General features: G+C 55.3%; 2 protein-coding genes and 2 long non-coding RNA genes across 4 annotated transcripts in view; 2 read left to right on the top strand and 2 right to left on the bottom strand.

The window, feature by feature from the left end:
• Nucleotides 1-2,512, bottom strand: part of ZNF385A (zinc finger protein 385A) — a 20,998-nt gene extending 18,486 nt beyond the window's left edge. Inside the window, exon 1 of the mRNA XM_019960383.2 lies at nt 2,411-2,512. Within this exon, the coding sequence (XP_019815942.1) occupies nt 2,411-2,420 (10 nt within the window). The 5' untranslated portion in view covers nt 2,421-2,512. The remainder of the gene's footprint in view (nt 1-2,410) is intronic.
• Nucleotides 1-16,824, top strand: part of LOC139183072 (uncharacterized) — a 20,664-nt gene extending 3,840 nt beyond the window's left edge. The window contains exons 2-3 of the long non-coding RNA XR_011566542.1: nt 11,074-11,805; nt 12,292-16,824. This is a non-coding gene — a long non-coding RNA (uncharacterized lncRNA). The remainder of the gene's footprint in view (nt 1-11,073; nt 11,806-12,291) is intronic.
• ITGA5 (integrin subunit alpha 5) lies at nt 6,102-27,137 on the bottom strand. Its single transcript, XM_019959789.2, has 30 exons — nt 26,626-27,137; nt 20,335-20,465; nt 18,658-18,770; nt 18,411-18,531; nt 18,198-18,259; nt 18,062-18,107; nt 17,670-17,795; nt 17,403-17,447; nt 17,226-17,269; nt 15,288-15,344; nt 15,064-15,116; nt 14,571-14,779; nt 14,104-14,295; nt 13,834-13,879; nt 13,560-13,661; nt 13,308-13,363; nt 13,020-13,174; nt 12,568-12,705; nt 12,370-12,437; nt 11,870-12,020; nt 11,692-11,784; nt 11,495-11,574; nt 11,323-11,403; nt 11,105-11,210; nt 10,599-10,751; nt 9,390-9,476; nt 9,166-9,279; nt 8,443-8,544; nt 7,784-7,906; nt 6,102-7,196 (listed from the first exon to the last, which is right to left on the bottom strand). Exons 1-30 carry the CDS (start codon nt 27,000-27,002, stop codon nt 7,113-7,115), a joined length of 3,315 nt encoding a protein of 1,104 aa, XP_019815348.2. The 5' UTR covers nt 27,003-27,137; the 3' UTR covers nt 6,102-7,112.
• Nucleotides 23,651-25,288, top strand: LOC109559004 (uncharacterized). The gene is made up of 2 exons (XR_002180691.2): nt 23,651-23,816; nt 25,160-25,288. It is a non-coding gene; the product is annotated as an uncharacterized lncRNA (long non-coding RNA).

Raw genomic sequence — 27,137 nt, 5'->3', positions numbered from 1 at the left:
AGCACTGTGTTAAAGTGGGAATTATGCTCCGGGGCCAAAGGAGAAATGAGATTGGCATCTGGACTTGAATCTCATCTCTAACCCATTTTTTTCTCTTTAGGCCTTTTGGTCTCTTCTAAACCCCAGACATTTTTAAAACTGGGGGTTTTGGGGGGAGAGCCTGGAACCCCTGGATCTTGCTTTCTTGACCAGCTCTCAGGTATCTATCTCCTGCTTCGGTTTCCCCCATCTTGGCAGGAGGCAGGCTGAGTGCTGGGAAGGCTTTGAAGTCAGAGATGAAAGCAACAAGGGGATGATTATGAACAACTACTCAAAACATCATCCCTAATAACCCTGGGGTGGATGTGGGTGGGGGCAGGGCCTAAAGGGAGGAGGTGGCCAGGAAAGGAAGAAGGAAGACCCCTGGAAAATTTTCCCCAGCCTGACTGGAGAGGCCTCCTCCAATGCCCCCAACCCCCACAACACCACACTAAGGGCCCAGTTGCAGAGGAGCGTAAGAAAAGCTCAGAATAGGGAACCTGAGCCCAGAATCACCACCTTAAACCTGGGCCCACAGTCTAGTTCTTGAGCAAGCAGGCTGGGCCTCGCCTGCTGGGCAGGACACCCACACGCAGCTTCAGTGGACCTCAGCATTTAGAACCTGAAAACCTTAGAATGGGCCTGAGGTCCAGCTGGCAGCTTCCTCTCTCTTTCTTTCCTTGTCTAAGAGAGCTAGGTGTGTGGCCCACCAGGCTTCACACCGCTCTATGGGCTTGGCACAAGGAGGGAGTTAATTACAGTGTCTGTCCTCAGGGAGATGTGCTGGGGGTCCAATTGGTGGCCCCGGGCATTCCTCCTGTGGTGGGGTCTTGGTCTGGTGCTAGCAGAGGTCCTCTCCAGGGCCTATTGACTAGGAGAAGCACAGCTCCAACTGGTCTGTCCCAGACAAGCGCGACGCTGCCTCTGGGGTTCGTGCCCAGGGTGGGGCCAGGGTGTGGGGGATTGCACAGGTTGGAGGAATGTGGAGTCTGTGCTCTGGGGACCTGAGTCCAAGTATGTTGGTGGGGGTCACACAAGGGTAGGGATTGTCTAGATGGGAGGGGAGTCTCTTCCCTGCTAGAGATCCTCTTGGGAAGGAAGGCAAGCAACCAGTCATTTGTGCCTCCGTTCGCTCATTCATTTAATGGATTTGATGGAGTGCCAGGTGGAGGGAGGCAGATGTGGAGTGGTGAGTGAGGAGATACAGGAGAGGGAGAGAAAGAGATGGAAGGAGGAGGGCAGGAGAGGAGAGAGACCCCTAGTGGGAGTCAATAGGGGTCAAGCCAAAGCAGAAAAGCAAAAGAGCCAAGGAGGCACCAGCAGAGGGCTGAGGCGGGAGCCAGGCAAGCCCTGGAGCGCCAGCATGGAGCCAGGTGTCCCGGTGGGGGCGGGGAGCCCACAGGTGCCTGACCTGGTGGGCAGTCTCCCATCACAAACAGGGCCCAGGAACCGGCCTAGCCAGGGCAGAGATCAGAGGTTAGAGGACAAAGCACAGCAGTCCACCGGTAGACTATCGTGGAGGCAGGGGCCTGGAGCCCGGATCTTGAGAGTCCTCTCCTCCCCCACTCGGGGCTCCCTTCCCATGTAGGTCATGAGGCTGGGGTGGCTGTGGTTGAAGGGATGGCGGAGCCCCGCGGGAGTCTCCCTCCCCCATCCTGATGCTCTCCGTCGCTCCTTCCTCTGAAGGTGCCCCTCGGCCCAAGGCAGGGGTGGAGGTAGGGTGGGGGAGGAAGGAAGAAGAAGGAAGCCGGGAAGGAAGGGCCCGGGCCGCCAGAGCTGGGAGAGAGAGGGGCAGGTCCCGGCGTGTTGGGGCAGGATCCTGCGGAGGCAGGATCCAAGCCGCAGGGGCCCTGGGATGGACAGTTTCCACCCGTGCTTCTCCCCAGACTCCTTATCTTCAGCCCTCAGGTTCCCACCTCCCACCACACACACCTCGAAGCTACACCCACCATCTTCTACCCCCGCCCGCCCCCCACTTCCTCCTTTCCCTCTTATCCTGGGCCCAGAAGCGGGTCGGAGTGTTTGAGCTAAGGGTGGGAGTGCGGAGGGGGGGCGGGTCAGAACCTTTCGCTCAACTCCACCAGGCCAAGGCCAGCCCCCTCCCCCAGCCGCTCGTAGACAGTCATATAATATTCATGAGGCTCATGAATAAGCAATGTGCTCATTGTGGGGCTGGGGTCTCACTCGGCTCTGCCTCCCCCTTTACCATTCCCGGGATTACCGGGAGAAGAAGCGGTAGTTTGGGGAAGGAGGGGGCCCCAGATGTGGAGCCAGATGAAGGGGGAGGGGGGAACCGGTCGCTGACGGGCGGCCGCAGTCACCGCGGTGCGGGAGGTTGGGGGGTGACCTACTGAGAGGGACCCAGGAGCCTGGAGCCGCAGAGCCCACTCACCGAGGATCATGCTGGGGACCCAGGCGCCTGGGGGTTCCGCGTCGCTCTGTCCCGGGGGCCGTTCTGGCCGGGCTGGGGGTACGGGGGGTGGAGTCGGGGGAGGAGCAGAGGCCGGCCGAGGCGGAGCGGGGGCGGAGCCCGCAGCAGGTGAAGACGGGAGGAGGGGGGACCCGGGTACCCAGGGCTCCAGGAAGGGGCGTCCCGGCGGCTCCTCGCCCTCTCCCGCGTTCTCTTCTACTTGCCGCCCCTGAGTCTCCTGGATTTACGGTGACACTGCAGCCAGGGCTTGGGGAACAAGACATCTAGAGGACGGTGTGTGCTGACACAGGAAGCTGGAAACTAAGATGCCTGGGATCCCGGGAAGGGCTGAGTCTGAGGGCGGGAAGTCTGGCCATGGGTTGATACGCGGTGGGGGTGGGGTGCCTAAATACTGTGGGGAGGGATGGGGCCAGGGTGGATGGGACACCTGAGTCCTCTCCAGAGTGATGGACTGGGCAGAAGTGGAGGGTGGGGGCAGAGAATGTTTGTTTCTCTGGCTCTGCAGCAGGACGCCTGGGGGCTGGGTCTCAGAAGTGGAATATGGGGTTGAAGACGGATCCTGGTTGATCTCTGGCTGGGATCTGAATGCCTAGGTCCTAGAGAAGGTCTGAGGGAAGAGACTGCAATCAATGAACCCAAAGAGGTGGAAATAGATGCTTGCACCTGAAATCATTAGGGCAACCAGAGTTGACAGGAGATCCAGAACTGAGGCTCAACCTTGTAGATATGGCCTGGATTGGTGTGGGGATGGGAGCGTCTATCCAGGGCATTCCCCACTACGGTGAGCCTGGGCTAGAGAGGCCTGGTGGGGGGTCTTTGATAAGGTGGAGGAGAGGATGGAGGATAGAACAGACTGTATGTGCTGGGGAGAATGGGGTGGCAGGGCAGAGGACAGGACACTGGATGTATTCTAAGCACCAACAGGATGTATTCTAAGGCAGGCAACTGGGACCGCAGCACGAGCCTGGAGTCTGGGAGTCTGCGAGGTGTCTGGAGAAGATGCAGCTGCTGCAGCCTGGACCTGTCTGTACCTGCCCCAGGAGGGAGGGCAGGAGGATTTCCCAGAATGCCAAGCAGCCAGCTTCAGGCCAGCCCCAGCCAGAGGGAAAGTAGGTGTGACTAGGAGCTAGAACACTTGGGATTTAGGGAGAGTGGAGGCAGGGAGGCAGAAGTCGGGAGGAAGGTGGGGGGACTGGCGTCTTGGAATAGTCTAGAAAAGAGGAAGGGGACTGGAGCGTGGCATTCCTGGGTTCTGCAGGAAATTTAGGACTATATGGCTAATTAAGGTACAGGAAGTTTAAGTTCCTGTTTCTGGGCCTCAGCAGTTTCTTGTCCTCACCCCACTGATCTGGTTTGAAAAAAATATCTGTTTCTGTACCTGCCGAGATGCTCCAGCTTAAAGGCAAGTTAATTCTCAGGGTCCTAATGCCTTGGTCTTGTTCTGATCCAGAGGCCCAGAGATCTAGGCAGACTGTGGCTTTGTGCCTAAATCTGACCTTGGGGGAGAAGGTAGGGTCTCCTTGCCCATCAGAGTTTGTCCTTGTGGTCCAGATCCGACCTACCACCATGCTGTTCTAGCCTTGTATCACCAAGCTTGCTCTTCCCAGTTCTTGTTATCCACCCCCCACCACACACATATACTCCCTCCTTGCCTCTTGTTATTCTTTCTCCTCCTGGGCGGACTCCCGAGAACAAACCAGAGTCAGCATCAGACATAGTTGATTAGTGATAAAGACCCCTTTGCCCTCAGCTTTGTCCACCCTCCCACTCTATCCCCCAGGACCCTGAGTTAGAGGGGTCTCAGAAGAGGGGTTGCTTAGCTCGCCAAGGGGAGGCAGCTGGCTGGAGGGCGGGGTGACCTTGCAGGCAGCTGGAGGGGGCAGTGTGAGGGGTGAATTCATTATTGATGAGCCCTGCACCCCGGGCTACTAATGAGCCCAGGCCGGCTGCTCTAATTGATGTCAAGAAACTTGAGACCCCCAGATCAGCTTCCCGCCTGCCAGCTGCCTCTCCTAAGCCCCCTCCCCCTTATGCACCCCCAGCTGCTGTTCCCGTCCCAGGCCTCCTTTCCATCTCCACTGACACAGACAGGGCTAGGACTCTGGCCTTCCCCCTGCTCTCTTGTCTCTCTGCATCACTCAAGTCTCAAGATGAGAGGCAGACATGCTTTGGAGGGGCTGGGAGATTCGGAAGGGGAAACAGACCGGAGCCTGAGAATTACAGTTCAGCGACAGAGACTGGTGCTGGGTTACATCTGCAGCACTTCCGAACCCAAGGAATTCCAACATTGTATTGTGCCTCCTTGAGAGAGACCTTGTCACTCTCAGAGACTCAAAGGTACAGGCACTAACTACACAGACACACCCATGATACCAGCCCAATACAGCCCACTTCCCCTCCTCATTTCCTCCTCATCATAGTGTAAGAAATCTCAGATTTGGCCCCTGGAGTGTGGCTGTTGCCATTCCCACCCATCTCCCAAGAAGGCAAGTATGGGATTTCATTCTTGGAGAAGTCTCAGTGCCTTGCTATGCCACAGCTGTCATCCTTGGAAATACTGGGTAGCTCTTTGCCTCATCAGGTCTTGCCCTCCCTAATAGTCCTTCATTTATGGGTTCTGGGAAGAAGTTTCTGAGTTACAGAATTATAAAGAAGTTGGAAGACTGGAGTGTAGAGCAGCTTTGAACTCCAAGGAGAGATATTTTGAGATCATGCTGGAACTGAGAGGCAGGAGCCTAAGTTAATAACTATTGTCTTGATGGGGGAAGAGGGTGAGGAGGACCTCATACATAGCCTCCCTTCCCCAAATTCCCATAAATTTGTGAGTGTGCTGCCCTCTGGTGGCTGACCTCAGTCTAGCAGGACATAGACAACTTTGTCTCTAACAGTCCATTTGAATTTCAGCACCCTTCCCCATGCTCTTGCTGGACATTAGTTTAAGATAGGCCTCGAGGAGACAGAGGATGCTGAGGGGTTCCCTCACTTTAATTTATCTTCAAAGACCTGAACCGTCTGTCATGTCGGTTAAGAATATGGGCTTTCACAGTCAGGCAAGGCTGAATTAGACTCTGACCTTGGGCAAGTTACATAACTTCTCTGGACCTCAATTTCCCCTTGTGTAAATGGGGTTAATTGTGCCTGCCTTGCACATTTAATTTGATAGAAATTAAATGAGATAATGTATGTAAACTATTTAACATTCCCTCTACCCATTGGAATACAATGGGTAATGAAAAAAAAACACAAACCCAACTGGCTTTCTTCTGATTTAGTTCTGTGGCCTTTTTTCTCAACCCTTTTCCTTATTCTAATTTCTGGAAGCCCAAGTGAATCTTCTGGGCCATCTTCCTCCACCTTCGGCTCTGACCTCTCCTTTTGTATTCTTCCCTAACTCTCAAATCCAAAGAGAAGGAATTCCTTTCCCTGTTCTCTTAGAGGTGTTGGGATCAGATCTGGTGGGGCTGGAGGATGGGCAGGAGTCAAGCCCACCCCTTCCATGTAAGAAAAGGTAACCCCAAAACTAGTTCCACAGTTCCTGGGGGTCATACTCCTGGCTCCCAGTGAAAAGAAACTCCAAGAAACATTTCCTATCCACCAAGAGGTCTGGTTCCAGGAAAGATCTGGAAAGAGTAGGGAGAGGACAGATTCCAGCTCTGATCAGTGGGGCCACCGGGCCGGGTTTATTGCACTTGCAACAGAGTTTAAATAAGTCCCGGGTGTCCGGAGCCGAGGTGAGGGGAGGGTTGGGTAGGGAGAGGAGGGGCAGCGTCAGTGCAGCTGGTGGGCAGAACCCAAACCCGCAGGCCCGGGACAGCAGGCTCCCTTTTCTGTGGAGGACTGAGAGGGCCTATGTCGAGCCAGGGTTAAGGTTCCAGATCTGTTACCATCATGGCCCCTTCAGGGTCCTGGGCAATTCCTGACTTCTCCTGAGTCAGAGGTGGATTTGGTCTCCAGGCCCAGGTCTGGAGCAGGCTCAAATGTCCTGGATCTGCCTAGTTAGGTTACCAATGTCTGAGTCTGGGTCCCAGATGAACTTCAGGCCCCAGAGGCCCCAGGTTCGATCTGGCCCTGTGAAAGTTCTGGTTCCCCTTGGAGCTGCTTCTGGGCCAGCATGGATCCTGGTGTGGGATCTGTCCTGAGCTGGGCCTGGGGTGCCGTCCATGGTTAGTGTTCTTTGTTGGCCCACCGGGGTAGGGGCTGTCCAGAGCTGCCATGTCTCGCTCCCCAGGTTCCAGGCTCTTAGCTGGGGGCTTCCTGTGGATCTCTGGCAAGGCCGGCGACAGATCTCTGCGGGATTGGAGCTGGACAGGAAGTCCTGGTGCCACATCTGAGCTGGAGAACTGGGATTGGATCCCCTAGTTCTGGTTCCAAGGTGTTTTCAGGAAATTCTCCAAAATGCAAAGGTGGCAGGGAGGCTGGGGCCTCTGTCCCTGGATCTGAGTTCCCTCATCCATGAGGAGGGCATGTGTAAACGAGGGTCCTTCACAGTGCATGGGGGGAGGGGATCTCCAGCTCCTCACCTCCCGGCTCTGGCCCTTCAAGTATGTCTCTGGGCTGGGGAGAGGAGCTTCTCCCTGGCCCTCAGCACCTTCAGGAAGCGCCCAGCCCCCTCCCTGTCAGTAGACTGAGGGTGGGGGGACTGGGCCTTCAAGACTGGGAGGAATCAGGCATCGGAGGTGGCTGGAGGCTTGAGCTGAGCTTTTTCCATGGCGGTGCCGTACGGGAGGGAGCGTTTGAAGAATCCGAGCTAATGAGAAGAAAGGAGGGAGAACTGAGTTAGTTCTCTGCAGATCTTATCCCAGGAGGGGACGAAGATGACTTCAGTGCTTCCAATCTCCCCATCTTGCAAAAGTGGCCCAAATTCAGGCTATGAAGACTACCTCTCCAAGAGGTCTAATGGGCCAGGAGGGCTTAGGCTGGGCTGCTTTGGTGTTGTAAAAATGCCCCCAGTTAAGCCAGGGATGGCAAACAGATGTGAAGTCTCGCTGCCTAGAAGTGGCTGCCTCTTGAGAAGGATTCGGAGGCTATTGCTAGAGTATGATCAGTTAGTGACGGCTACCATGGGTTTCTGGTTGGAGGTGACACACACATATGCCGCACACTGGCCACTTGTGAATCACCTTGATTTTCAAAGTATTGGTAAATGTATCAGCTTGAGTCAAGAGAACTCTTTCTAAGCTAGGGGCTGTAGAATGAAAGAAGGGATGGTATAGGCAGTGTCCAGAGGGGATGCATGTGGCTGGAGAACTGGTCTGGAGGCAGATACTAGGGAGTGTGCTGGGTCAAGGGCAGAACCTGGTGAGAGAAGCCCAAATTGAGTAGGATGTGGCTGACCTTGTAGAGGATATAGATGAGCAGACCGAGGAGCAGGAGGCCAATGAGGATGGCTAAGATAATGATCCAGAGAGGGACTCCGTGGCTGCCTTCTGCCTTGATCCACTGCACAGCTGTGGCCACCTGGGGAGCAAGCCGGGAGAGGCCACTGAAAAGCCATTGGTTCTTCCCACCCTAAACTTGGCTCCTACTTGCCACTGGACTTAGACCCTCTCTCCTCTCCCATTTTAGGCTAACAGAATTCTGAACTTCAAATTTCTAAAATGTGCGTTATTGTTTCTTTCGGGCCTTCACATCTGCTCATTTCCTCTCCCCAGAAAAGACTCCTTTCCTGACCGGTTAGCCTGGTAGATCCCATGGATTCTTCAGGTCTTGCTTAAACATCACTTCTTCCAGACAGCCTTTCCCAATTCTGCAAGTCCGTGTCCAAGTGTGTCTATGATGTGGTCCCATAAACATGCTGACCCTTGTCACAGTCTTCTCACTGCCCTGTCCATCTTGCTTATCATTGTATTCCCAGGACTTAGCAGAGTGCCTGGCACATAGTAGGCGCTCAGTCAATGTTTCTCACCATAATCGGGCCAGCCCCCGTCATGTAGTCCTTGTGCCAGGCCCAGAACTCTGTCTTCCATGGCCCAGCCTGCCAGCCTTAGACTTACCTGCAGCGCCTTCTGGGGAAGCTGCCGAGGCAGGATTTTATAGGGCATCTTCAGGGCTTCATACACGGCTTCACACTGCAGGCTAAATGGCTGGTGCTCCCGCTGTGGGTGGGGGAAAGGTGTTCAGGGTGGCCCCTCTTGGCATCTGGAGGACATAGGGCTCCCCAGATTCTGGCTCTGGTTATAATCTTTCACTATTTTGAACTCATTCTCTGAATCTCTCTCTACATTCCTTATAAGAGAAAATAAATATGTATCTAAATAGTTATAACTGAATAGTGGATAATTAGATAATGGCATGTTCAATAGAAAAAAAATTCCTTGAGTCATTAATAATGGGCTCAGCACCTAGGACAATGTTTAGCCCATAGTGTGCACTCAACAAATGACTACTATTTCCTGTGTATACATCTGCTTGCCTCTCCACGATGGATTCATCCTCCGTCTCTGTCTCTGTTTTTCTGTCCTTATTTGCCGGCTGGTCTCCCTCCAGCCCTCCCCTCCTCTGAATGGGCCAGAAAAGGGAAGCTGTCGCTCCCAGTGCGGCCACTAGGTGTCGCCAAGTACACACAGCCCTGTCCAAACAACGGTGAGGGAGGGGAGCGGGGCTGCCTGGGTCCCAGTCACCAAAGGGGTGGCTAGGGCAGTGGGGAAAGTGGGGGTCAGTCCAGCAGACCTGCAGGTCAGGGGTCAGGGGTCAGGACTGAGGTGAGGCTCACTCACCTGTAGGAAGGTCTTGGCCCAGACGCGGAAATGCAGTTGCAGACTTCGGCTCTCTTGCCGGTGCAGTGGCCCCAGCTCACAGCGCAGCTTGAAACACTCTGCCTCTGGGCATTTCTGGGAAGAAATAGGAGGCTTGAACTGTGAGTTCTGCCCTTCTGGTGGCTCTGAGGACCCACAGAGGTACTCAACACTTGGGCCCAGACCTCATTCCCAGGACAACTTACCAGAATCTGAGGCCCTGAGGAGGCAGGGCTCCGACCTGGAACATCCCGTCTTTGCAGCCGGTGGTGCTGGGAACCCTCAGGATCCAACTGGAAGAGGAAAGAGACCGTTAGCTGCCTCTCCCACCTCATTACAGCATCTGAGTCAGCCTGCATCTGGGGTCTGCAGCAGCTTTGACCTGGTCTTCCATCCATGCAACTGACCACCTCCTATGGCAAGGCAGCAAACTCATTGTTGAAATATGGAAACGAGTAAGATTTGGTCCCTGGAGTTTAGGAGGAGGTGATGTGTCAATAAATAATTAGGGCACTGTCTCTGCCTTGAGGCCTTTGCACTGGCTGTTCCCTCTGCTTGGAATACTCTTTCTTGAGTCTTCACAAGCAGTTTCATCCTTATCTTTCATACTCAATCCACCTGTTCCCTCCTCAAGGTTTTCCCTGATGATTCAGCTCAAACAGGCTCCCAGCTCCACCCCACCCCAGCATGTGAGCACTGTACTTTCATCACTTTTCAATATCTGTTCCTCTTTTCAATTTTTATTGTTCATTGTGTGCACACGTTCAGTTGCTCAGTCATGTCTGACTTTTTGTGACCCCATGGACTGTGGCCCACCAGGCTCCTCTAACTATGGGATTTCCCAGGCAAGAAAACTGGAGGGGGTTGCCATTTCCTACTCCAGGGGATCTTCCCGATCCACGGATAGAACTCTCATCTCTTGCATCTCCTGCATTGACAGGAAGATTCTTTACCACTGTACCACCCGGGAAGCCTTATTGTTTATTACCTTCCTCTAACTCCACGAGAGTAGGGACCTTGTGAATTTTCGTTACTGTGATATTTCCTGAGCCGGTAACATGGTTCTGTACAGTCATTCATTTAATTTAAATGTTGTCTATGAATAAAATGAACTTTGGGGAGTGGGTCTGAAGAAGGCTTTCCAGAGGGGGTGGTGCTGAGCTGGGCCCTAGGAGTATGCCAGGACATGGAGTCAGGGAGGGATACTTTAGGCAGAAAGACAGAAGTGCAGTGCTTAAAACAATCTTTTCCCCTCTCAGGGCCTCAAGGTGTCTGTGGGACTTCTGACTGCCTTCCAGTGGCCTAAGTCCTAGCTCCAGGCACATCCTCATTAGCTCTTCCAGGTCCCTGCGACCTTCCCCAACTACCATTGACCTGGTGCCCCCCACCTCCCGGCCAGTCCCTAGGCCCCTCACCTCCAGGCCCTCTGGGTTGGGGGGGTGACTGGTGGTGCAGTTGCTGAGTCCTGTGACCCTGGTCACGTAGAGGAGCTGCTGGCCATCCAGAGCATGGGGACAGCTGAGCTCCAACACGCCCTGGCTAATAGAGCTGGGGCCCAGGTTGATGAGCTGAGGAGAGGAAGGCACAGTCATCATGGGAAGGGAGGGAACAATTCTGCCCTGTTGAGACCCGAGTCCCAGTGGCCCACTCTTCCCTGCTCTGAGTCTCAGGAGTGAGGCAGGAAATCGATGGGCAGAGAAGAAATCCTTTCCAGCCAACTCTCCTGGAGGTGGCTCCATCCTCCCCTTCTAAGTCACTCAGCTGGCTGGTCTCTCACTGATCCCGTCCAGGCCTTTAGCTCTCCCTTGCCCCTCTTCCCCTCGGCCCCTCAGGCTGGCCCCAGCCATCTGTCACTCATACTGACTCCTCTTTCCCTGTCATTCATTCTAGCCCCGCCCTCCATTTCCAGCAGCCCGCTCACCTCATAGACATGGTGGACAGCAGGGCCCACGTCACCCTCCTCCTGCGGCTGGTCTTGGGGATGCCAGTCGCTCATCGGAAATAGCACTGCCTCGGGCTTGGAGACACTGCAGAGCAGGGTGGTTTAGAGGACAGTGGAAGGGACCCCATTTCATATGCCTCCTTTGCTAGAAGTCCGTCTCCCCTCCCAGAGACGCCCCGTTTTGCCCGGGCACTGACCCGTTAAGAGAGACCTGGGCCTGAGCCTCCACCGAGAGCCGGAAGGAAACCACGTCGCTTTGCGAGTTGTTGAGATTCTTGCTGTGGGACGGAGGAGAGACTCTGATGGTGCTAGAGCCCAGCCAGAAGGCCACCTGCGCCAGACGCCGCCCCTGCCCCGCCCCCTCCCTACCTGAGGATCTGGAAGTCAAACTGGATGGTTTTCTTCGTGTCCCTGAGGTGAGGGACTGTGAACCGAAGGCCACCCCAGAGCTGCGGGACAGGGAGGATGGACAAGCGGGCTGTTAGACCGGGCGTCTGCCACACACCGACTGCAGCCCTCCTTCCCTTCCCCCAGCTCAGCTTGGCGTGAGATGGTCCCAGACTTACACTGGCCCCAGCCTTCATGGGGTTGCCCAGGTCACACACCAGCAGACGACTCTGGTTCACAGCAAAGTAGTCGCAGCTCAGGCTGGAGAAGTTCTGGAGGTGGGGTGGGTGCAGGTAAGACTTCGGTGTCCCTCTGGCAGGGTCTCCTCCCAAGCCCCTCCTGCAGGTCCTCACTCACCCCTGGGTGTCTGACGAGTCCCGAGTACTCAGCCTCCGGAGGGGCTGTGACCCGAAGCTCTGCCTCGTAGGCGCCACCCTCACCCACATTCTGGGCGTGGAAGGTGAGGTTCAGAGAATTCTTGTCGCCCAGGTATACGTGGTTCTGCTCCCTGGAGGGGACACACGGGGGTCAGGGACACTGGAGAATTAATCCCTGAGCCAGACAATGGGCCATAACGATAATAATATTAATAATAATAGACACCGCTCACTGACTTCTAGCTTTATGGGAGGCACTAGGCTAGATGCTTTATGTAGATTATTTCATTTAATCCTTCCAAAAAGCTAGAGAAATAGATGCTATTATTCCCATTATACAAAGAAGTTGCGTCATTTCCCAAGGTCACACAGCCAGCTGATATGTTCCTCTTCTTTTCCCAGGTGGTTCCAAGTTCCATGTGTCCTGCTAGGCAACTTCAGCATCTGGAACCCCCCAGCCTGACATCAGCCTTCACTCACCCAAACACTTCCAGCTGTAGGTCTGGCACACAGATATTGTCTTCTCCACAGTCCAGCAAGATCTGAGCCTGGGGAGTGGGGCAGCCTTGAGAGGCGGAGTTTTGACTGCCTCCCAAGCTGTCGGCTCCCCGCTCCAGGGCCCCGTCCCCAGGGGCCCAGGTCCCTCTCCTCCTGGCCTGTCTCCCCACCCTGCCTCACCTTGTCCTCTATGCGGCTCTTGCTCTGGTAGTGTAGGACTGGCCGGAGGCCGTGGCTGTCCACTGGGGCTTGAGGGTCCAGGGAGAAATTGAGGGCGATGTGAATCGGGGAGAGTTTATCTCGAAACTCTGACTCGTTCTGGGGCGGCGGTGGGGGGGAGGGTTCACAGAGTCAGGGGACACAGGGGACTTGGCGGCCCTGCTCCTCATCCTCTCACATCTCCCTTTGTCCACGCAAGACCCTCAAGAATTTAGGTGTCCAAACAACCGTGCTCATTGCTTCTGAGGCAGCCTGGTTCCCAGCTCCTAGGACAGAAAGGCACCCTTCCCCAGCCCCCCAAAGCCCCACGACCTTCACTGGAATCTCCCAGGCCTCTTCCCTTTGGGAGGGGTCCCCAGTTCTATGTGGCCACCCTCCCCAAGCCAGTCCATGCCCCGCCCTCCTGCCCCTACCCTGAGGTAGATCTTCATCTCTCTGCAGTCCTCCCGAGCCCCGTTCTGGATGAGCAGGGTCTGGGTCAGGGTGGCCTGTCGGGAGGCCAGGAACAGCGCCCGCCGCACCCCGCCCTTCTGCTTCTGCCAGTCCAACTGGAGCTCCACCGTGAAGCCTGTGGCCGTGCATGTACATTAAAGAGCATCTTCCCCTCCCTCCTAATTTATCCAGAGAGAAAAGAGGTCCCCAAGTCCCCAGCCCGTCCACCCCTGCCCCAGTGCCTGAAAGGCTCAGGCAGTCTCCCTCACCAATGGAGTCAGGAACATGTTTTCCGGAAGCATTGAGGCAGAAGCTAAGGTTGATGCTAGAGGACGAAAAGGAAAGCTGGTGTGTTCACCTGAAAGAGGCAGCGCGTTCTCTGCCTGCCTCCCAGACAGACCCGGACTGGGACAGTCCCATGTGTCCCCTTCCAAAGGCCTGCTCTCCCTCCCCACTTCCAGGCACAGATGAAGGACCCCCAGACCCAATCCTGCAATCTCCCGCCCCCAGCCCCTACTCACCAAGTCACAGGGTTTCCCTCCAAGCTGCAGCTGTGCTCCTCTGGGTTGAACATGGCAGGAAAGATGGTGAGGGAGGCACTGGCAGACACGATGGGGCGACCCCTGCCAAGAGTAAACGTGGGGGTCAGAGAACTAAGGCTCCTCAGGAACCTGGGCACAGGAAGCCGATGTCCAAGCCCCAGGATCCCAGTTTGTACACTTCCCCAAACTCAGCCCTGTTGAGAAGTCCTCCAGTTCCCATGTCTCCCAGGCTGCCCCCTGCCCGAGTTCATACCTGTATACCACAGCCTTGTCTACACCAAAGGACCCCACAATCAGATCTGCAAGAAATCAAAAGAAACTACCCCTTACAGCAGGCCCCCAAACAGAATTCTTCCCAACCCCTTCTAGCTGCATTGTTCAAGGAGGCTGAAGTGAGGGGGCATTGCCATCTGGTGGCATCATCCTAGAACTGCACCCAGGAGCTTAGGCAAATACGTTAGAGAGGCTACGGGGTTTGTGACCAGGGAATTCTCAGGTTAAAGGGGCCTCGGGCACCACTCACCAGGGTATCCATTGCCATCTAGGTCTCGGCCTCCTCGAAGGGCAGAGCCAAAGAAGTCCGGTGTGTGGCCAGCTGCCCACAGGGGCAGCAGAACCTGGGAAGGCTTAGACGCCAGACCCCCTGGGCCCCCAGGGAATATAAACACCACTCCCTGCCGGTTCTCCCCACCAAAGGCAGCCCCAATGGCTACATCTGCAAAACACACAACACATACCAGTCAGCAGGCCAGGAGTCCAGGAGTTCAAATCTCTACCACCAGACCCCAGGACCCAGGATCCTATTTTTCCCATCTGTCATTCCCAGTATGCTAAACTCTTCAAGCCCCAAGGTCTAGACATTGGGATTAAAATCCTCCAGGAGACGCTGGGAGGTCTTGGTTATCTTATCTGACAGTCACCTCTCCCCAGATCCCTTCTGACTCAGGCCCCTGGCTCCTCCTCAGCCACTCGAGCCCATACAGTGCTTACCATTGTAGCCATCCTGGTCTAGGTCCCCCAGGGGGGTCAGGGAGCTGCCGAACCGGCCAAACTCATCCTGGCCAGTGAGGGTCAGGGTGGGCGTGGGCTCCATGCCAGCCAGGCGCTGCAGGTAGATATAGACCCTGCCCACCTCCTGCGGCCGCCCGTCGGCTGTCCGCTCCATGAGCAGGGGCGCCCCTACCAGCAAGTCGTCCAGCCTGAGGATGGGGGAAACACTGGCATCCTGAGACCCTGCCCTTCCCCGTCCCCTCCTCAGTCCCAGTGCCAGAAAAGCCCAAGCACCCTGGATTCCCGGCTCTTTCCCACCCAAAGGAGAGACCTGAGATCTTCTGGCCTTTGGCACTCAGCTCTCTCCTCGCCCCTGGGCCGAGGGTATGCAGGCAGGAGGAGAATCCAGGGAGGAACTCTCCTTGCATTTTTCTGTCCCACCCCCACTCCTCGCCCCTGGGGAGGGCACCACTGTGCCTTCTTCACTACTCACCCATCCCCGTTGATGTCTGTGGCGGCCACTGCGTAGCCAAAGTAGGAGGCCATCTGGCGGGGGAACAGAGCAGCAGCAGGTCAGTACAGGGGAGTCAATCAACAAGGGCTGTGGGGGGAAGTCATGGACTCCAGGGAGCCTGAGAAGTTGGGCTGAGCTTATGACTCAGGGCCAGGGCTTGGTTGGCAGAGGGCCAAGCTGGGTTGTAGAGGGGGTGTCCTCACCTGTTCCCCTGAAAAGTTGTAGAGGGACCGGATGTCTGAGCCATTAAGGATGGTGACCTGGGGATGAGGAGATACACCCATTGGTCCCAGACTCGGATGAAGGACAAATGAGTGCAGGATACCCAGGGGCAGTCATTCCTTGGAGACACAGACCACATGTCTGGTAATTCCCTTCTTTGCTTTGCCTTCGCCATAGTCTTATCTCTATACTGGTAGCGCCATCTCAGGTGGACTTCATTATTTTCCTCCATGTCACCTATCAACCACTCCTGACATTCCATACTTATCTGTCTGTTGTGCATCTGATCTAGCTACTAGAATGTGAGATCAGTGAAGGCAGGAGCTGTTTTGTTCTTTGCTTTCTCCCCAGAGCTTAAAGTCATGCTTGGTGAGAGCAGACACTCACTAATTATTAGCTGAATGATTGAAACCTCATGCCCCAGCCCTCCCAAACCACATACACTCACGTCTCCCCCATGTCACCCCTTAGTGATGGGCTCTACGGGTCTCTTGACTCCTCATTCTCTTCCCCAGTCTTGCTGTTGTTCCTCTGCTGTGCGCCCTCCCCAAGGAATGCTGGAGAAAGCCCTGGTCTCCCCCTCCCTTGGACATTCCCTTCCCCCCAGTGCCCTTCCCCACGGCACCGAGACGGATCACCCTAGAGCTGGTCTAGGAGGGACACTGCTGGCTTGGAAAATTGTGGTGGTTCCCCGCAGCCACGGCCCAATCTCGGCTTACTGGCTGGTCCTCTGAGGCCCTGGAGAATCTGGACCCAACCTATCTGTTTTTGCCCAGCCTCTCTTTTTGTTTATTTGGCTGTTCTGGGTCTTAGTTGTGGCATGCAGGATCTTTAGTTGTGACCTAAGGGATCTAGTTCCCTTACGTTCAGGGACTGAACCCAGACCCCTTGCACTGAAAGCATGGATTCATAATGACTGGAGCACCAAGGAATCCCCTAATCTCTCTTTAGTCTCTCTACTGTCAGTCAGCCCATGCTGAACTGGCCTGAACTGTTTCCCTTTCCTTCCACACCTTTCTCATGCTCCTGTCTAGGATGCTGTCTTTCCTCATCTCCTCTGGTCTTTCATAGAACCTTTTCTGACTCATCCCCACCCTAGAAAGGAGGATCTTACTCCCCCTAAACTGCTGTATCATCTTAACCACTTTCCTGAAATTTATGTTAGTGCAGAAAGAATGCTGACTTTGGAATAAGACAGGTCTGGTTTTAAATCTCTAGCCACTTACTAACTGGGTGATCTTAAACAACTTACTTGGTCTCTTCGAGTCTCAGCTTTCTCATGTGTAAAATGTGACTGGTAATATCTCCCCCGATAAGCTTGTTGGGAAGAATAGAAATCATGAGTGGACAGTGCCCGATGCACTGAGGGGCTTATGCATAGGAGCTGCACGCTAGATTACCATCATATGTATGTCTTATCTTACATACTTGATTAGAAGCCGTACAAGATGGGGTGTGATGTCTTATTCATCTTCTTGTCTCATACCTTGCCCTAATAAATGTTGGTAATTGAATGGACTCCTATGGCATTCTTATCTATATCCTTTTTAAAGCACTCGCCATGGTCTAATAATAACAACTACAGTTGTACCCTGCCTAAGAGTTCACTAAGTACTTTCACGTGCCTTATCTCACTTCATCCTTACAAGAGCCTTGTGAGGTCAGAACTATTATTATCCCATTATTCAGAGAAGAGTGAGGCTCAGAGAGGTTAAGCAGACTCAGATTTTTACGGAATGAAGTGGGAGAGGAATAAATCACAGATTCATCCAGAGTAAGTGCCAGAACTTGAACCCTGGTCTTACCCAAGAGCCTGTGTTCTGGTCCACCTTTTGAGCCCTCCCAAATCATCATGCATGGTTCTTTGTGATTAGGCAGGGGAGGGGGGTGAGGGGAGGGAGGGTCAGGCTGGGCCTTACATAGCCGTAGGTGAGGTTCCCTTTGGGCACACCAGCAACGAAGTCTGGAAAGGGAAGAGAAGGTTGCAGGCTAAGGGTAGGGGAAGGGGAGTCAGACAAAAATGTCTCAGTCCTTGGGGCTCCAGATCTGGGGTCTCCATCTGCCCCCTCCCTTGGCCCCAGCCGGGACACACTCACCTTCTCTATCATCACCACTGAATTCACCCACAGCCACAGAGTATCCTGGGGGACAGGTGGATGGATATTAGGTTTCTTGCTTTGGGGACCACTCTGTCCTGGCCTTCCTTCCCCACCCCTACTGAGCCTTCATAGTCAGCCATGACCCATGACACATGGGGCGGGGGGCTGGGGATGCCTGGGTGGGAGAAGGGAGGCGAGGGGTGAGTGAGGACAGGGGCCCCCCGAGGTTCTCCCCCTGCAGCTCCCATCCACTTGCTCACTCACCCAGGTAGCTGTCATCGTAGATGGAACTGGCCTGGCGAGTCTGCAGCTGCCCCCGAACTGGGTTGATCAGGTACCCGGGATAATAGGATTCTGCAATCTGCTCCTGGGTGGCGGACAGGATCTGGCCTGGAGAAGGGGATAAGGAGGGGATGGCTAGAGGAGGAGGTGGCAGGGAGTGGGGCACTGGGGGCTGACGGGGAGATATTCAGGAGTCTGGTTCCCCCGGGGGAAGCTTTTGGAGGGTGGTGGGAGAGGACGGGTAAGTCTCAGAGGACAGGAAGAGGAGTACTGGGACAGGGGCAGAGGAAGGAAGGATGGTGATCTTGGGCTGAGAGAGGGATGAGAGGCCGGGTGCGGGAGACGGACACAGGGACAATGGAGGAAGGACTTACCTTGCCAGAAATAGCTCCCTGGTCCACCCAGGACCACACGCCCCGTCTGTGCAGAGGAAGAAGGTGAGTCTGCATTTGGTCCTGATTCCCCTGCATCCACCACCCACAGCCAGGTTCCTCCCAGATCCCCTCTCACCTTGGTGAACTCAGCACTGAAGCCCCCTTGGCAGTAACCCTGTCCTGCTTCTTGGCTGAAATCTGCAAGAGGAGAAGGTGTGGGAAGGGTCAGGCAGCAAAGAGCAGAGAGTTTGGGGAAGGCAGGGGGAGAGGGACCTCCCTGGGCCAGACAGTGGGCTATCAAGGCTGTTGGGGTGCGGGACTGTGGGGACTCACGCCACCCCTGCACTACCTGAGCGGCAGGGTGCATACTCCAGAATCTGGGTGAAGTTGCCTGTGGAGAGGTAGCAGGTGCCCACAGGATCACTCTGCGGCTCCTTCTCGGTGCGCCAGCTGTAGAGGGGAGCACAGGCCTGGGAGGAGGAGGCGGCGCCAGGTTTAGTCCACCAGGGCCTCTCTTCCCTCCCTCCTCACTGTGCTGTTATCCCCAACCACTACCCCTCCTGCCCATCACAGCACTCAGCCCGCTGGGCGCTCACCAGGATGGAGGAGCCATGGGCTCGCACTGTTGCTCCAAACCACTGCAGGGACTTGTACTCCACAGGCTCCTCTCCCTCTGAGCTGGACGTTGAGGACTCGAAGATCCGAGAGCCTTGGGGAAGTGAGAAAGTGGGGTCATGCCAGCTGTGGGCAGCCGAGCCTTAGAGCAGCCCCTGCCCTCAGCCTGGGGGTACCTCGGCATTTGCAAGCCCTGAGCCCATGACTCACGGGAGGGAAAGTGAGGAAGGGTCTTTACAATCTGCTTGTTGTGTCCTGACTCATCTTGTGCTGCACGTGTGCACATACACCCATGTGTGCACATATGCACACGTGCACACACACAGAACCTGGGGTTTCTAGAGTTGCAGTCCCCTGATGTGCTTGCCTCCTCACCCAGCTGGGACAAGGATGCTTGTGATAAGGTGGGGAAGAATGCCTATTTCCTGAGAGGGCAACCCTCTGGGTACACTTCTGTCTACACCTGGGCTTATGTCTTAGCATCTGTTCTATGACCTTGACCTTTCTTACAGCTCTGGATCTCTGCCCTATGTCTATGTGTGTGTACGTGTTCATACATCTGTCTGTCTGTCTATATCCTTCCAAGCCCTCTCTGCCTTTCTTAAGACAGCCTTTCTTATTCCTTTGCTTCTCATCTGTCTTTCAGATTAAAATAATAATAATAATCAGGGACTTCCCTGGTGGTCCAGTGGTGAAGAATCCACTTTACAATGCAGGGGACATGGGTTCCATCCCTGGTCAGGGAACTATGATCTCACACACTTCAGAGCAACTAAGCCTGTGCACCACAACTAGAGTGTCCGTGTGCCTCGATGAAAGATCTACCCGAATGCCACAATGAAGACTGGATGCAGCCACATAAATAAATATATACTTAAAAAAAGATCAATTGGTTTTGTGCTCTTACACCACCCCTCCCCTACTGTCTCTGTCTTTTGATGCTCTCCTCTTTTGTCCCCTCACTCCAGTTGATCTATGGAGCCAGACTGCTCAAGTTCATGTCCATGCTCCACCTTTTACTAGCTGTGTGACCTTAGACAAGTTACTTAACCCATTTCCTATAAAATGGGGATAATAATCCCTCATGCCCTCATTCAAAGGATGAAGCGTGTTAATACGTGTAAAGTGCCAACAACAGTGCCCAGTGCATAGCAAGTGTTCTTCAAGTGTTAGCCGTTATTACTATTTCTCAGCCTGTCTCCCTTAGTCCATCTCTGCATCTACTTGGGACCTTAAGCTCCTTGAGGTCGGTGGCTTAATCATGTTTCAATCCCCTGCAGCACACAGCACAGAGCCTGGTATGCATTATCACTTAGTCAGTGCTTAGTTAAAAGAATTGGAATAGGTTCTGTGACTCTCCCTGTCTTTGTCTGTGTTACTGCCCTGGCCTCCCAGAGTGTGGGTGATTCAGGGAAAATGAGAGCCACATGTTTCTGAATCATGCCCGCCCTCCTTGGGCTGGGCTGGACTGGGAACGTGGTGTGAGTGCCACGGGGAGCCGCTGCACCGCTGCTGCGCTGAGCTGGAGTCCCAGAGCCCGGGAGCACGTGGCCCTGGAGCTGGTTAGGCTCCGCCCGGCGCTCCCGATCCCGCCTGGGCCCCGCCCCCCAGCCTCAGTCCCGCCCTTTAGTCCCTTCCCGACCTGCGAAGCGGGTTACCTTTGCTGTCAAATTCAATGGGGGTGCACTGTGCCGGGCTGGTGCCCCAGGGGCAGAGGTAGACGGCACCGCCCTGCAGCACTCCCGGCTGGCTGGTGTTAGCCTTGGGCGCCCCCACCAGCACGCTGACCCTGCGGAGGGGAAAGGAGAGGCATTTCAGGGGGGCTCCTAACTCTTCTACAGTCTCCCCAGGCGGGGAGGGGCTGGCTGGGGGTGGGATAGATGCCCCCCGAGTTGTATTTATATCTCAGAAGATGCCACGGATGCCAGAGGCACAGGCTGGAGTCAGGCGGTCCCCATGTGCCGCTGTCACTAACACAGCCCCTCCTCCCCCTCCCCCCACCCTCTCCTTTCCTACCTTCCCTTGTCATTAGAAGGAGGAGACAGAGGCAATTCTGGGAAGGGGTTGGGGCCAGATGGTCTGGACCCCAACTTCCCCATCTCCCCTATGGACCTGTGAAGACTGGAGGTGCAGCCCCTGGAACCCCAGAGTCCTTTTACCTACCCTCTGCTCCCAAGCCAAGGCCCTTCTCTGGGCAAGACCCAGGCGTCCGGCTGCCCAGCCCTGGGGTGTGTAGGAGGAAAATGTGAGGCTTGGAAATCAGGCAATAGAAGTGGAGAGAGGCCCTGGAGGATGGTGAGAACAGATTGTTCCCCGGGGCCTGGGCCTGCCCTCACCCTGGGCTCTGGTGGGACCTCCCCATCCTGGCTGGATCTTTGTCTCAGCCTCTTAACACCTTTCCCATACACCATCCCTCAAATCTGAATTCAGATCTTGCTCTGCTGGCTCTTAGTTCTGGACACGGTGCCTCATTCCCCCTGAGATGACGAGGAGAAGGTTGCCTTTGCTGGGGGTCCTCTGTAATGGGGTGGTGTCAGCGCAGGTCCTGGGTAATCTTCCTGCCTCTGGCTCTGCCTCTATCACTTCTGGGTCCTTTGCCTCCAAGGCCTCAGTGCAGCTGGCAGCCCTCTGGGCTTTCTCCTCCAGAGTCTCCCATGAGGACTGCATCTGGCAGCCGGGGCAACTGACCCGGTGTCCCCGCCAGCCTTGGCCTCTGCTCTCCTTCCGTATCTGCCTCTGGCACTGCTTCTCAATCTGCTCCTCTGCCCTGTGACTGCTTGTTCTCTTGGTTCTGGTTTTAGGTCTGCCCCCCTTTGTTTTTCTGTCTTGGGCTTCTCTATCTCTGTTGCATCCTGGCCCCTTTCAGCTCTCAGCACCCCCAACACCCACCCTTTTCTTGATATTTGCTTCCCTTCATCAGCCTTTCTTACCAGGAGTCCCCAAGTCTGAGATTATGATAGAGATCACAAAATCAGGGGTGTGTGAGACACGGGGATGGGATGGGAGACAGGATGGGTGACAAAGGCAGACACACTGAGGAGGGGAGGGGCGATGGTGTCCAAGAGGAACACCAGAGGGAGCGGCTCCAAGGGACTGAAGTGAGGGTGGCTGGACCAGAGGATGGGGACGGAGGACGGAGAAGAAAGGGTCCAGAGCAACAGGAGGGGAGGCCCCGAGTGAGAGTTCCTGGAGTGATGGGGGGTGGGGTGCCAGCCTCGGTTACCCTGGGGACAGGAAATGTTTACTGCCTGTGGCTTCCTGTCTGTTTCCAACCTCTCACTTCGCCGTTTGTCTCCCACCCGCCTGCTGGGCCCCACCCCTCTCACTCAGGCGGTACAGCCAGCTGGGGGTGGGTGGGAGCTGGCTACTCAGAGGCACAGTGACCTGGTTGGCTGCCAGGCCTAGTAGGTGAGGTTGGTGTTGGGGAGAGATTGCCTTGCCCCAGGGCTGGGGGAGAGAGGGGTGCAACCCCCCATAGCAGAGGCAGCTCCAGAAAACAGCAGTGGTACAGGAGTTCTGGGTCGGGCACTAGCTCAGTGGAGACTTGGGAATACCCTTTCCTGCTTCCTCTGGGTGAAGAGGTTGCAATGGTTACCTCAAAGTCTTCCGGAGCTCTGATACTCTTCCAGGCCTTGGCCAAGGACCCTACTCCCACCCTCGAGTCTCCCACCACTTCCCTGGGTGGGGGAAGCAAAGCCTGAGGAAGAAGCCTGGAGTTTGTGGCCGGGCGGGAAGGTGTGAGAGGGGCCTTACACGGTTTATAAATCCCACAGGCTTGTGGGACAGGGGCCTAGGCTGTGGCTCAGTGAAGGCTCAAGAGGTCTGGCACGCAGGCGATGGACACAGATCCCAACCCAGACCTGCCTGTGGCTTACAACTGAGGATGCATGGCCCTTCCTTCGCATCTCCTCCAAGTCCAGTCAATAGTGCCCTCCCCCACTGCCGAGTAAGGCACCCGGTGTCCGGCGTGGCACCTCACGTAGCTTATCCTTATTCTCCCACTCCTAGTTCTTGCTTCCTAAATCCTACAGCAGATGGATCCTACTAGGGGTCCAAGAAGGTAACAACGCAGGGTCCTTGGGCTATTTTCATTATTTCAGAAAGCCTAACGGAAATCATGCATTTACCTGATAAGGCAGCCCAGGCTAATTAAAACCTCAAGTGTATTTGCTTTGGGCTGTAATTATATCAACTCCTGTGGGGAACCTGGTTATCTCATATTGGTCAGAAGCTCTGATTGGCAGCTATGGATGTCTTCTTGTTCTAACTTCTAGTTGATAAAAAACAGGAAAAAGGAATTAATTATTCCTTCCTCAGTGCAGCTTGGCAGATAAATTCTTCCAAACTATAGAGACCAAGGGAAAAAGTAATTGACATAATTTATTCTGAAGCCTCAGAACCCTGGTATACTAGAGTTGGTTCTTGGAGACACAGGCTGCCCAGCTGGAAGGCGCTGAGGAGGGCATCTCTGGGATTGAAGACTTTCTTGGAGAAGCCTCAGGGCTGCCACATGGAGTAAGCGGAAGCCAGTTTGGTCCTGACACTACTTCCCTTCTTCTTTCAGAGCAATCTCTTGTCTCTGTTTTCTGTAGAATGCCCTGGTAAGATGTCATTTGAATTAGAAAGAAAAAGAAAGGAAGGAAGGAAGAAAAGAAAAAAGAAAAGAAGGAAGGAAGATGGAAAAGAAGAAAGAAAACTTTAACAAAAAATACAGCTTATCCAGTCCCCTGTCCTCACTGTACAGAGGGGGAAACTAAGTCCCAGAGAAGTTAAGTCACATGTCCAGGATCACTCAGAATCTTTTCCAATGGAAGAGCCAGAAGCCGGGAGTCCTGTTACCTTGTCTACCCTGTTGCCAATTTGTCCCCTCCTCTCCACTATCTCGCCAGTCAGGCTTCTGATTAACCAAGTTCCTGTTCAATACATGGTTACTGTTTGACTCTGATGGCCTAACAAGGTCGGGGGTGGAGAGTAGCAAACTGACACCGGACTCAGCTCCTGCAGGTCCTACAGCAGCCCTGGCCAGGCCAGAGGAAACACCTGGTTCTGGATCCCCCAGTGTACTCTCCAGGGAGATGCCTGGCTGGCTGAGGAGGAAGAGTTGCCTCTACTTGTGGCAGTACTACAAAGGGCTAAGGAGGTAGGCTAAGGCTGGTGCACCTTTTAAGCGCACCTCTTGGGCCAAGTTACTGATTTCCTCTTTCCAAGACTTGAATTCTCTACCTGTAAGATGATGGGTTGCCCTTGGATGGTCTCTAAACAAACTTCTAGTTCTAACCTTCTATGACTCCTGAAGCTTCAGTATACACACACACACATATATACACACAATGGGGACAATAAGCTTCATCTGTCTAAGGCAAGGATTTTTGTAACGATCCAACAGAAAAATTGGTATGAAAATGCAAAGAAATGTGCTTATAACTATAAGCAAATACTAAAAGCCAGGAAGAAATGGTGAAAAACTTAGACAAAGAACTAGGTGGTGGCCAGGGAGGAGGGAACCAGAAACAGAAATTAGGTACCTCATAAAAGTCAGGCCTCCCATGTATACTGATCACCCTCTGTGGACCAGGTCCCTTTATATATATTGTCTCAATTAGTCCTTAGAACAGCCTCATAAGGTAGGTGTCTGATTTTCAGGAGCAGATCAGGTTCCAAGATTTAAGTCTTAAGTAGCTCACCCCAGGTCACACAAAAAACAAGTAAGAGGTGGGGCCTGGACGCACACGCAGCTCGACCTGACTTAAAGCCTGGCCCTTTCCTACCATGGAACTTCTCTTCTGATGTTGTTTCAGTTTCCACCATGAGAGGTGAGGGAGAGCGATGGCCCCAGGTGAGGGGCTATGTTTGTCCCCTGCAGGGAGGAGGGCTTGGAGGCCCAGCTGTGGTGGGGAGGGAGGTCACTGGGGAGGTGGAATGTTCCAAGTCCTATTCTAAGACTGCTTTGTACATACAGAGAAAACGAGAGGGGGAGGTGTGCAAACTGGACACCTGGGTTCTCTTGGGAGGAGAGATGAGCAGAAGGGGAGGGGGAGGGGTTGAGAATGCTGGGTCCTGCTCTAGAAAAGGGCTTTGGGGACTGCAGGATCAGGCCAGGGGCCAAACAGACACCTAGGGAACCTGGAATGTGTGACAGTCCAGATGTTTCAGAGGCGTGTTTTAAAAGAGAGATGACACTCTTGTTAGGTGGGGGTTGGGTAAGAGGAAGGTAAAGAGCCAGATAACTGACCCCAGCCCTGGTGCCCTGATGTGGGGAAGGATCCCATCCCCTCCCTCCCTCTTCTCTACTCCATTAGGGTTGTGGTAAGCAGTTTGAGGGGGCCTGGGGGAGGCCAGGCCTGGCAGAGACTCCAGGCCAGGGTGATGCAATGGGGTTTGGGCAAGAGGCCAGGGGGGTGGGGTGGGGGTTGGGTGGGGACCTTGAATAGTCCAGAACCAACAGCTGGAGCCTAACCATCTTTCTTTTTTCCCCATCCTCAGGTCCTCCAGACAAAGGAGAAATTTGTCCCTGTACCCAAGTGGAATTACCTAGATTAACCCCTTTTCTCCAAAAGGAAAGGAATGAGTAGATACCAGCTAACTGTATGTGTAAAAACCGCTCACCTCTGACAGAGAGCCTATCAAACCTGGATACAGGGGTGGTTGTGGTGGTGAAGGGCAGTGGTGAGGGGCGATGGTGAGGAGCAGTGGCGGGCTCAGGGCCCAGAGATGTAGACAGAGGACTCCTCCAGAGGTCGAGGATCAGTCACCTGGCACCCGGGAGGGAGTCCCTGTCCCAGCCCCGGAGCAGCTTCCTTCCGCTCTTACTACCCCTCACTCTCCACATTTAAGCAAACACCCTTGTTTTTATGTTGCCTAGCTTGTCTCCCCAAGCCTGTGGGCTCCCCGTTTTCCTGGCACACAGGATCCAGGCTGCTTGTTACCCTGCTGAGTTGGGAACTGGGATCTTCCTTGGAGACTTCCCGGTCTCTGAGGTCCTGTGTTCTGACGCTCTAGGGCCCTCGGAGCCCGCGTCTCCCCAGCTTCCGACCCCAGCCCCAGAAGTCCCGGTCTCAGTTCAGCTCCAGCCGACTAGCTACAGGAAATCAGCTTTTCTCTTCCTCCCAAGAGCTAGAGGAAGAGGGAAACCGCCCACCCCACTTCACGCGCGCACACACACCCCTCCCGACACATCCCAGTACCCGCCCTTGGCTGAGCCAGCCCCCAGCCCCAGCGCCCCCCAGGACCAGAGTCCCGGGTCTCTCCCAACTTCCCGGATCCCCGCGTCTGAACAGAGATGGGGTGGGGGGTGGCGGGCGGAGTAGGAGACCGAGGAGGAAGGGGAGGGAGCCGCCATCCCCCTCCCGGGTCTTTCCCAGTCTGAGCTGAGGGGGGAGGGGAGGGTGAGGCTGGCCCCCATTTAACCTCCGGGACCCCTTCAGCCTCCCACTTCCTTCTTACTACACACACACACCATACAGCTCATTCTGCTTCGTCTCGTCCTCTCTGAGTACAATGGCCCTCAGGGGTCCCGGGGTTCCCCAGTGCTCCCAAAAGCCTCCTGGCCTCCGCGCCCTCTCCGTCCCCATCCGCCTCCGGTCCCCGCAGTTCTCCAGTCTCAACCAGAGACCCTCTGCTCTCCTTTCCCGCGCCCTCTTCTCTCTTGGCCGCAAGACCCCTGCCCAGACTTCTCCAGCTTGCAGCTTCGTGTCCTCTCTCCACCCCACACATGTCTCTCCGCTGATCGCTCTCAAACTCTTGCCCCCCCACCACGCCGGCCACTGTCCCCTCCCTACTCCAGCGCGGGCCCCCAACTTTAGCGCGGGCCCCCAACTCCAGCCCCAGTTCCTCCAAACTCCGCCTCCCAAACTCAAGCCTCGGTCCCCTCCAGACTCCAGCCGCGCCCCCAGTCTCCAGGCGCGCACCCCCGCCCTCCGCCAGCCTGCCGCCAACCCTCCTCAACTCACCCGTCCGTCCCCGGCCGGTAAAACTCCACCGAGAAGCCGAAGAAGGAGCCCGGGGGCCCGGAGAGCACTGCCGGGGCCTCCGCGTCTAAATTGAAGCCCCCGACCCGGGGCGGCGGCGGCAGCAGCAGCAGCAGCAGCGGCGGCAACAACGGCAGCAGCCGGGGTCTGCGCCGGGCGCCCCGGCGCAGCTGCACGGCGTGGAGAGGGGACCCTGGCGTCCGGCTCCCCATAGCGCCCGCTCTTCCCTGTCCTGGGGCCACCGACCCGGAGCCGCTTCCTAAACCTCCCAGAGGCGAATGACTCAACGCGGGGAGGAGTTTGCCAAACTCCCGGCTGAGCCCTCCCCCCGCCTGCCAGGGGGGCGGGCGGGGGGGCATTCCTGGGTCCCTGGAACGCTGAGCCCGCGCCCCCCACCCCGAAGGGGCGTGGGGGGGCCGCACCTCTCCACTTCCCTCGCCCCAGCCCCAGCTGGAGGCCGGTTGTCTGGACTGGGTCAGACTGGGCGGGTTTGG

Source organism: Bos indicus, chromosome 5 (genome assembly GCF_029378745.1).
Source record: "Bos indicus isolate NIAB-ARS_2022 breed Sahiwal x Tharparkar chromosome 5, NIAB-ARS_B.indTharparkar_mat_pri_1.0, whole genome shotgun sequence".
Taxonomy (NCBI): Eukaryota; Metazoa; Chordata; class Mammalia; order Artiodactyla; family Bovidae; genus Bos; species Bos indicus.
The sequence above is the reverse complement of the archived record's forward strand: the minus strand, read 5'-3'. Positions and strand labels throughout refer to the sequence as shown.

Excerpts from the sequence above, each read along its gene's own strand:
- ITGA5 (XM_019959789.2), bottom strand. The coding sequence starts at position 27,002 with ATGCCCCCCCGCCCGCCCCCCTGGCAGGCGGGGGGAGGGCTCAGCCGG. Across the intron at positions 17,270-17,402 it reads CAGTGGTGATGATAGAGAAG|ACTTCGTTGCTGGTGTGCCC; the intron begins GTGAGTGTGTCC and ends TTCCCTTTCCAG. Across the intron at positions 8,545-9,165 it reads GGGCCAAGACCTTCCTACAG|CGGGAGCACCAGCCATTTAG; the intron begins GTGAGTGAGCCT and ends CCCCACCCACAG.